At 32.4% G+C, this 11,289-nt stretch overlaps 1 protein-coding gene across 1 annotated transcript; it reads right to left on the reverse strand.

Moving 5' to 3' along the window:
- Nucleotides 1–4,468: 4,468 nt before the first annotated feature.
- Nucleotides 4,469–5,306, reverse strand: LOC142620007 (uncharacterized). The gene has a single exon (XM_075793442.1). The coding sequence runs from the start codon at nucleotides 5,151–5,153 to the stop codon at nucleotides 4,710–4,712; it is 444 nt and encodes a 147-aa protein (XP_075649557.1). The 5' UTR covers nucleotides 5,154–5,306; the 3' UTR covers nucleotides 4,469–4,709.
- Between the last annotated feature and the right edge of the window lie 5,983 nt (nucleotides 5,307–11,289).

Raw genomic sequence — 11,289 nt, forward strand, 5'->3', positions numbered from 1 at the left:
CATAATGCAGTGGGTTGGATGAGGATGCGTTGTTATATATGGTGAAATGCTTGGCATAGAATAGATGGTTGGTGATGATAATACGATGTGATAATGATTTTGGGAATAGTAATAATGGTGGCGACAGTGATGCTGGGTTTGATGTTGTAAATGATAATGACGATGTCGTCTTGATTGGTTATGTAGGAATTGAGCGGAGAAAAAATTGTCATACTGTCGATATTTCATTATTATTTCGTTTGGAAAGATTGTAGATGAGGTGGATAATGGTTGTTCTCGTAGACTTGTAGTTAACATTGGCGGCAATTTGGATTCAATGAATAGAGTTCAATAGAAAGATGAAGTGGTCGACAAGCTATGAAAAGTATAAAAAAAAATGATGAAAAAAACTGAGACCGTGTTTTTATGGAAATAATATATCAAATATCCAGAGCTTTGGAGTGATATCTTCTCCAGGGGTCTATGTATATTCATGAATGGGGAATCAAAGCCAACACCTTTCAATCCTAACCTATGTACTGTGAGACTACAACCTGGGGACTAAAGGGAGGGTAAAAAGGCATTTGCAGGAAAGGATCCGTTTGGTGGTTGGGAAAATTGGAAGACGATAAGGAAAAGAAAAAAAAATGAGCGAAAGAAAAAGACTAAATTAAAAATTGCAATCCTAAAGTTTGAAAATATTTGATTTTTTTCCTTGGAAGTTTCAAAATTTTGATTCTCTCTCTTAATATTAGGGCTTGTTTTGATTATGAGCCCTTCTAATTAGGTCGTTTGACCAAGTCATAAAAAAAGAAAATTTTAGGGTAAATTACATATTTAATCTCTAACTTTTACACTATATTTTAATTTGGTCCTTAACTTTTCAATTATGTCAATTTGGTCATTAACCTTTTAATGTCGTGTCAATTTAGTCTTTGCCATTATATATTAGATGAAAATTGTTTACATAGCAAATAGCCAAAATAAAATTTTAGTTTATTATCACATCAACATAAACTAATTTTTTATTTTGGCCATTAGACATGTCATTAATTTTCATCCAAAAAATAACTGTAAGGATTAAATTGACACGGTAAAAAAAAGTTAGGGACCAAATTGACACAATTAAAAACTTGGGATCAAATTGAAATATGGTATATAGGATAGGGACCAAATATGTAGTTTACTCAAAATTTTAATTATTTACTTTTTTTTTTTTTTTTTCATTTTCGTTTTACTTCTTCTTTTTCCTGATGCATAGCTAGCATAGCAATCCTCTCATTTTCTGATAAAATCATAATTTTTCTTTTGGGAAAACAGGCACACAAAAGCTAGTCGCATCTATCTCTTAAAATAAATAAATAAATAAATAAAAGCCTTTGCTTTCCACCACTAGCTGTCGTGCTAAGCCCATGAGATATCCACCCACGGAGCACAAGTTGACTATAGCCTCAGTCCTAGTAGTTGATTGAGTCCATGACCGATATTGAAACCTTACAATACTGGTACTATCACTGTGATAAACGCTAGATTTGGTGCAATACTTAGAATATGAACGGTTAAGATTTAAAGTTGCAAAAAAACCAACTTTAAATCTCAATCATTAAATAAATAAAAAATTGAGAAAAAGAAAAAAGTAAAAATAAAAAAAAGAGAATAATAAAAAATTGTTGTTAATGCATTGCAATTGCACCTGATCTCAATCCTGACAAACAAATCTCCATTGAAAGTCAAACTTTATCTACCGCAAGTGCAAGAACGACTTCGTCGAATCGATTTCCATCTTAGATCTTGAGAGAGCTCGGAGTTATAAGCGCTTGGGAAGGTGAGAGATGATTAGAGATTCACAAGGGAGATGATTATATTAAGTCTAATTCGTTTTTTATATTGATTTTTTTAATAAATAATTTATATAGTTTGGGAATATCTGGATTTTATGCTTATTAGAAGTTTTAGAATTTGAATTTTATCCTCTGAAGTTTGGGATATTTGGATTTTATATCCTGATCCTTATGTTTTAGAATTTGAATTTTATCCCCTATAAATTTTAGGGGTGTTTGGATTTTACTCTCTTAAGTTTGTGTGTGTTTGGATTTTACACCTTGAAGTTTCAAAATTTGGGGTATAAATTCCAAACACCCCTAAATTCATCCAAATTCTGAAATTTCAGGATGTAAAATTCAAATCCCTAAACTTTAGGGATATAATTTGCAATTTACCTTAGTTTTTATTTTAAAGAATTTTTAGATTTTTTAATATAAAAAATTCAACTGTTTAATTGAAATTACATTACTTGATGTTATGATTTCATTAAATCAGTTAGCTCACATGATAGTCCTAAGTGGCTCTTAATGTCTAACTAGATGCTGGCATGGATGAAAGGGCTCCTAATCAAAATGATAGGTTACATTATGGGAGCGAATCAATTTTTTAAAATTTTAGGGGCAAAATCAAAATTAACAGAAAGTTTAAGGTGTAGTTTACAAATTGGTAGAAAAAATAGAGATGGATGCACGACACGCACTAGTAACCCAACCAATTAAAGAAATGAGTATTAATGTGTACTAAGCTAATTCAAGAAATGAGTAATGACGGGTGCTCAATAGTTTTATCCGTTAATACCCCCACTTAATTGAGTTACTCAATAAATCTTGGATAATTATTTTTACACACACTTATGCACACAATTCTACACAAAAGTATAATTTTCATTGAAATCATGACTTGATTGGGAAGGTAAAGATTTCCTTGTAATAGGCGAGGTTATGGATGGGTTAATGGATTTGGATTAATTTTGTTAAGCTTCAATTGTACGATGTTCCAAGTTCTTAGTAAACCGGCTAACATTAGCATTGGGAGGGGAATAATTTATGCTCAAGTTCGATCCCTATGCAGCTAAGCATAACCTGATTGTCTCACACCATTTGTATGTCTTGCGAAAGCACAACACTTGTATATAGTGTCTCGTTTTGGGATATTGGAATATAATGGAAATTATACCAATAATTTATTCATTGTTGTACACTACATATACACATCTAAAATTTTATGTGTGATATACAAATATTTATTAATATCCACGTTTAACGCGATTTGGAACTTTGGGCAATAGTGGCGTGGGCTATTTAGAATGCCCGTAATAAGGTGTACTTTGAACAAAAACAAACTCTGTCACAACTCTATTTTGAGGAATTATGCTAGGACCACATAAATGGCCATAATATTGTGCCAAAACTCGCCATTTGGCTCTATTTTGAGAACTTATGCTAGGACCACATAAATGGCCACAATATTGTGCCACAATTCGCCACATGGCCAGTTGTGATTGGCAAAGGTGTGTCAGTGGACCATATGAGAACACACCTTTGCTAATCACAACTCTGACGAGTTGTGGCACAATATTGTAGTCATTTATGTGGTCCAACTCTATTTTGAGTGGTGTAGAGAGTCTACTGAATATGTACCAAAAGAGATTTAGAGTGTGTTTGGTTGGGGTGAAAACAGAGATGATGGAAAATAGAGAGAGGAAAATAAGGTGAAAAATGATATTTTTCATTGTTTAGTTGAGGGGAGGGGGAGAGAAAAATGGCGAGGTCCACAATTTTTCTCTCCTCTCATTTCAAAATACAATCTCTCCAAATTGAAGAGAAAATTAGAATTAAAAGTGAAAAAAAAATTTTTGACAAAATTGCTCCCAATTTTTTGGTACTTTTTTTTTTTTTTAACGTGGGAAAATTATTTTAATGGCTCTTTTTTTTTTTCTTTTGACTTTTCCACTTTGGTTTATTTATTTATTTTTTGCCTTTTGACTTTTCCACTGTAATGTGGTTTTTGTTTTTTTTTCTCTTTTGACTTTTTCACTGTTGGTTTTTTTTTTCTTTCTTTTGTTTGGTCAGTAGTGGGTTCTTTTTTTTTTTTTTTTCTCTTAATTTTTATTTTTATTATTTAAAAAAAATATTTTTGAATGATTTCTTATACTATTTTTTTGAAATGTCCACTTTTAACTATATACAATTTTCTTTTAAAATATAATATATTACTTTCTCTTTTATTTAAAAGAAACATAATAATAAATTTACATCTACTTTATTTTTAACCAAACTAAATTTTTTTTATTCTTTTACTGTACCACCAAACCAGACTCTTAATCTTTTATATAGGTGCCTTTTCTGAGCTACGTGGTTTGTAGCAGTAGCCTATGGCCGGTTTTAATATTTTTTATTTATAGGCGCCTTTTCCTTAGCTACGTGTGTTTGTAGCTTTGGTCTATGGCCAGCTTTTTGTTTGTAGCTGGCCTTGGACTTTATAAGTTGTCTGCTTTACGTGTATTCGGTTTTACTGAGTTTAATAAGAGTTAAAAAAAAAAAAAAAACATATATTGAATAACATGTTTACAAACTATATGTATTACCGAGTATGAAAGAATCAATGCACTTCCATAATAGCGAGTCTTTTTTTTTTTTTTTTGGATGTTGCAAATTCATGAGTGTAATATAATTTCCAAAAGCTTATTGAGGTGATGAGAGCAAGATTTAAAATCTTCATAAAATTACAAAAACTTTTGAACCGTAAGCCCTAGAACATATGAATCCCTAGCTTGGGAAATTATATCACAGAGAGAGAGAGAGAGAGTTGCAAACTCAGAGTTTATAGCAATAGCTTACACACTATGTAAACAGCGATACTTATTAAATCATCATATGCAACACCAAACCAGTACATAATCAGCCTCAGCCATGGTTCTTTTTGTTCCTAGACACCGATGGTGAGCGATTTCCATTGCCACCCGAGCCACCACTGCCAGACCCATACCCACCACCTTGAGCACCCCCACTACCATACCCGTAGCCAGAGCCTGAGCCAGAGCCAGAACCAGAACCAAAACCAAAGCCAACGCCCCTGCCAAACCCATTGGGAGACCGACCAGACCCTGAACCATAGCCATATCCACTTCCAGGGCTCGACCCCCAGCCCCAGCTGTAGTCCCAGTTGGGACCATGGCCCGAGCCACTAGCACCCGTTGGGGTCCCACCATTAGGCCCAGAAGACATTTCCGCAGCTTCAACCTTTTTTCCACCACCACCACCACTGCCAACTGTGTTGAAGGCCGCAATGGAAGTGCCAGTGATCAAGAAGAGAAGAAAGAGAATGAGAGTGAAAATGTTAGTTTGCATTTTTTTTTTCTTTTTTTTCTCTTCTTTTTGTGCTTGCTTGTGATGAGTTTTGTAGGGAAAGTTTAGTGTTGTGCTTGTGGGTGACTTTTGATGAGATTTAAGGTGGATATAGATAGTGCATGAAATGATGAAATTAAGTGGGTATTTATAGTGGGTTTTTGATAAGGATATGGGGTGAGAAAGTCTCATTTTTTATTGTATTCGAATTCATATGGTGCACATGTCGGTTTGGCAAAAGATTTTACCCTACACGCCTGAATCCCACCACCGCCTCTATCAACTATATGTATGAATTACTCAAAAGTTAGAATTTGGGCTAACATTTCTATATCTTTTAATAAAAAAGAATTTATTCTAACAAAAAAGATTTATTTGTTTTCTATTTTTAAGGAAAGTTCTAGTCTTTCAAGGCATGCATGTGGAATGGGTGGAAGTCTCCATCGTCATTATGATTTTCATCCTTTTTTTTCTTCGGCTAGTGCTCTTTCCTCTCAATGAGAGAAGAGCCCAAATCAATATAAATGATTGATAAATCCTATTGATTCTTGGACCTCCTTGCATGTGTGTAAGTTAACCTTTGTAGAATCAATGGTTGAGTGTGCTGGTTTGTCTATCATATCACAAATTAAGCACATCACAATGCAAAAGCTATTATCTTCCCATATTAATTTTATGCCAAAGCAATAGTGCAATTTGCAGATAAAATTTGTCCCAAAACCTCTTCTTAAGTGAAGCATTTTATTAAGTCAATGCCTCTAATATATCTGAGTTGGTTTAATTAATTTGTCATCAACCTAGAATTAAATGCCAAGAGGCTTACTTCAATTGGTTGGCCCCTCACTACAAAAAAAAGGTTCTATCCGTGTTTTTAAAATATGGTTATAGCTCAAAAAAACATGGCTATAGGACAATTTGGTCTATAATTGCATTTTCAATCGTGGCCTAAACCCCGTGATTATAGGCTTGAGGGGTCTATGGCCACATTTTTTCAAATGCGGCTATAGGCCGGGACCAATGGCCGCATTTTTTTATACGCAGCTATAGGCCCAGACCAATGGCCGCATTTTTTTATACGCAGCTATAGGCCCAGACCAATGGCCGCATTTATATAAATGTAGCTATAGGGCCATCTATAGCCGTGTTTAAAAACGTGGCTATAGGTCACATGTTGACTGGTTCAAAGACACATTTTAGCAGCATTCAAAATGCGGCCATAGTTGTGAGCCAAAGACGTGTTTCTAAAACGCAGCTTCAGCCCATCGCTATAGTCACATTTTAAAAAATCGGCTTTAGTTCAAAACTATGGCCGTGTTTTTAAACGTGGCTATAATCCTTAAATATTTTTTTGAATTTTTCTATAGCCGCGTTTTTAAAAATGCGGCTATAGACTTTTTTTTTCTAGGCCAGATGGCAAATGCATTTACAAACGTTGCTATAAGTTTTACAAACGCTACTATAAAAAACCTGTCACACACACAATTCCAGCTTGTTATTCCTGCAAAATTCCAGCTTGTAAATGTATTTACAGTAAATTAAAATGTTCCAAACGTGGTGCCTAGGCAAACTCCTTGAGCACCAAGGGCCAGTGCAGCAACATAACCACGTGCATCCACAATACTACCAGAAGCGATCATAGGTATGTCTTTAATTATCACCAACAAGATCAACTACCCTTGGCAAAAATGATATCAAACCTTCCTGAGAATAATTGATCAAGAAAAGGGTGTCAAAACATACTTAATCATTCAATTTAATGAGAATCAATTGAACAACATAGAACCAAGAAGTAAAATCAACGTAAACTAAATTTCATCAATGCAAAATATATTTAATGCTACTCACAAGGAATTTCTATAAAATTCAGTTTGACACCATTGTAAAGACAACAGTTCAAATCACACTTCAGTTCTAATAATTATTGTTTTTTTATGACGTGGAACCTCACCAAGGCATGGCCTTTTGGACCCACCCATAGGGAGTAAACTAGGGATACTGGTAGGGGTGTGCATGGGTCGGGTTGAGTTGGGTTGAGGGAATTTTTTGACTCAACCCACCATGGTGGGTTAAAAAAAATTCAACCCAACCCAACCCACATGGGTCGGGTTAGGTCGGGTTAAACCCATGGGTTGGACTTTTTTTTTTTATTATTATTATTATTAAATTGAACCCATATTTTTTTTATATTAATTATATAATATATTTAAATATATATTAAAGAAAGTAGTAGGATTTTATATTATATATATTTGTAGGAATTGATGAAATATATTTATTAAATATATATTTAAATATAATATATTTAACTTTAAAAAATATTTATTAAATATATATTTAAATATCTAATATATATTAAAATATGGGTTGGTCGGGTCGGGTCTGCTGGGTTTGTAATTTTATGACCCAAACCCAACCCGACCCGCTACAAAAAAAATTTATAACCCAACCCAACCCACCAAGCCCTAAAAACCGACCCAACTCACCGAGTCGGGTCGGGTTTGGCGGGTTGGTGGGTTTTCTACACACCCCTAGATACTGGAAAGTTATACTGTGTTACTCCCTTATTAAAATGTCAATTTTTAATGTGTATTAAAATTAGTTTTGGCCTTGCACTACCTTTTTTCATTCCCTCAACTTGAACCAACTCATTTCTTCTAATTGGTGCATTAATCACTTTCCTCTAAACATAACCAACCATCTCCAGCAACTCCCCTTCATCTTTTCATCAATAGAGACCTCCCTTATCTTTATATGAATTATCTCATTTGAATCTTATTTTTCCATATATTTCCACTCATCCATCTTAACATTTTCTTTTTAGTTACACTCCTTTTATGAATATGTTACCTCTAACATTCAGTACCATCTACCATAACTAGTCTCAAGCAGTCCCTAGCCCATAAAAATGAGGTTTGTGGTAAGTTGACAGCCAATGTAAAATTTAATCACTCTATTATGAACAATTTAGAAGGTTTCAAATGCTAGAAATGCTTTGAAAAATGAATTTACTATGTTATACAACTGAAACTTTTTCCTCAATTCTTCAATTCCTACAAGCGAGCTTATATTTTAAAGGCACATGATGTTCAAGAGGAAAGGCATGCTGAACAGATGATGAATGTCTAACATCAATGCTAAGGAAAATAATTATAAGAATAAGCCAAATTTGGTAAATATTCTGATAAACATTGGCAAGAACAAAAGAGAATTTCAAAGAATGAAGACTCATAAATTGTTTATCTTATTTTCCTTTATCTTCTCCTTTTTTTTTTATAAAATTTTTCTCAACCTGTGGGCCTTGTTCTCTTTACTTTAACTTGTGCATAATTTGAAAGGTCAGGTTCTCTACCCACAATATATTTTCCTATATTTCTCCCATTCTGAGTTTCTTATTTGCAAAAGTTATTGCACAATAATTTACTGGTCCAAAGAACTAGTTAACAGATATTTATAATTGCATAAAATTACAATAATAATTCTAAAAACAACAATCACCGATATTTTCCCAAGTACATGCCCTCTTGCTTCAAGCCCTTGGACAATAATTGCATCGACACCAACCTCAATTGCTTCTTTTGCTTGTTCTACACTCCCAATCTTCAATAGAAAATACATGTAATTCATGAGAATCGCCAAGGAAAACAATTGGAATTGCAGTCTAATAAGTGCATTTGTGAGAAGGAATGAACACCCAACATGAATCCTTTATGTTATTCAAACAGAACCCAATAATGAATCCTCTGAGCCATTTAAAATTTAAGTGTATTATCATGAATGCAAAGCTTTTTGAACACCTTCAATGGCCAATAGTCGATTTTGTACAGTGCATGCAAACCAATTGAGACAAGATTCTACACCAAAGGCACCAGTAAACTTTGGTAAAATGATGGTAAGGACTTTGATGTTTATTTTTTCACATGGTTTGGTTCAATGGTCACATATCAGCCCACTTTGAATAGGTATGGATGTATTCTTTGTGTTCTTATTATAAGTGACATATTTCTTAATTTTTTTGCCATCCTACTCTGGTGGAGCAAAATCTAGGTACAGGTTCTTTTACGTGTAGGGACAAAGCTAAATATTGACCAAAGAGGGGCTATTGCCCCCCATAGCTTCAATAATTTTCAATAAATTGTATGCCTTTTCTTATAATCAAAATTAAAGCTTTAAGAGTTGGCCTACAACAAAAATAAATTGGCCCCCTAAAAGAAAGAAAAAAAAAAACTAGTCTTTTAAAAAATTAAAAAAAAAAATTATAGCACCTCATAAAAAATAATAAGATTAGTAATAGATTATACAAATTTTTCAAAAGCCTACTCAAATAGTCAAATTCATTATTTTTATGAAAATTGTTTACTGGTTGTAATACAATTTTTTTTAAGGAATATAATGTAATAATTTTAAGGTATGTAACAAAAGAAAATCCATTTTCAAATTCAAAGTAGAATATCTATTTAGTATGAAATGCTCAAAAAAAATCTATTTAGTATGAGTAATAAAATATTATCGGAGTTTTAGGCTTTGTCAACTTAGTTTCAACAATGCACTTTTTATATTATGTTTTCAATATGCTTAGTTTTCATAATTTTCTTGACTACTCAAATTTGTTTTCTTCAATTTATTTTTATAGTATTTAGTTTGTTGATCCTTGTGACAAGAAAGAGTGCAAAGTCACATGAGATGTCATTACAAATAAAATTGAGTTTTTAAAGAGAATTTGATTTATAAGTAAGTTTTTTAAGATATTGATTGGAAATGGTAATTTCTTAAAATTATTCTTTTTTTTTTATAAACTTTTTAAAATGATTCTTGATTGGTCTAATATTGGCTATTGATTTGATATTTGTGGGTCAAATATATATGTTTTGGATTTAGTGTATTGCACAAGTTTGTTAATCAGTATTGTGAGTGGTAAATGAAGTTTTTTTTTTTTTTTTTCAAAATTTAAATTTAAATGTTTGAGAGGTCATAAGTTTCAATAAAGTAAACATATCTCATAATTCATGAATAAGCTCAAAATATATTGCAGGTACTATAGGAATGCTTGATTTACCTATAATTTTATATAAAGCAAATCTCAAATTAAGAATTATTCAGTCGTACGTAGTTATATCTAACAAAATATAAAAAATTTCACTAATCTTTTCAAGCAAAATAGCAACATATACATAATTTTTTTTGTAAGTTTATTAAGAGATTGATCTAATGATAATTTCTTAAAGTAATTATTCATTTGGTGATTCCAAATGTATACATAATTATGTGTGAACATGCGTGTGTTTTTGTGCACACGCGTTTTCAGTTTCATACTATTTCATTTTTGTCTTAGAACTTGGCCACCCAAGAATAAATTTCTAGCTCAGTCCCCACTTAGGTGCTTAGGCTTACTTTAAAGTCAACAATTGAAGCATTATACATATAATGAGTCAGCCCCACTAACTGATGTATACACCTCTACTGCTAGCTCGAACTGACCAACATTTGTATTTCATAGCTTAGATCCCATGACACTAGGACTGCGCCTTTAACTTATGCCGTTACTACACATGCATTTTTATTAAAGATGAAGTTATCATAATAACTTTGAAATAGTTAGCAGGGTCCTAAGTCTTAGCTCTTAGGATTGTAAATGTATTGAGATCATTCATGTGCCCATACATTGTTGGTAAACATTATATGATGAAATTATAGAGGGGTACTTATTCGGAGTTTCAGAACTGTAAAACTGATTTGTTCCAACTCCTATGATCTATGGAAGAAAAAAATGGCTTGTTATATTCACTTATTTAACAAACGAATTAAGATTAAGCTTAAGCTTAATTTTGACTAGTAAATGATATTGTGATTGAGGATATAGCATTCACAAATAATAAAATAAAACAATAACTCGAAACAAACTAAAATATATAATATGGTTTGAACAATTTGAAATCCGATCTAATATATTTATAGAGGGCCGAAAATTCGCAAAATTAGGCTTTAAATCCTATCAAAATGGAAAATGAATCATAGATGTTGCAAGTTAGGATGCTCTGAATAAATGAAAAATTAAAATTGTGACTTATATATATGGTTTTCTATTAACCCTAATCATATTTAGTTTTTCTTTTTCCTCATAGCAATGGTAGAGCCAAATTAA

This window comes from Castanea sativa, chromosome 12 (assembly GCF_040712315.1).
Source record: "Castanea sativa cultivar Marrone di Chiusa Pesio chromosome 12, ASM4071231v1".
Taxonomy (NCBI): Eukaryota; Viridiplantae; Streptophyta; class Magnoliopsida; order Fagales; family Fagaceae; genus Castanea; species Castanea sativa.

Bases quoted from the DNA above. Each gene is read 5' to 3' on its own strand.
- LOC142620007 (XM_075793442.1), bottom strand. From the start codon at position 5,153: ATGCAAACTAACATTTTCACTCTCATTCTCTTTCTTCTCTTCTTGATC.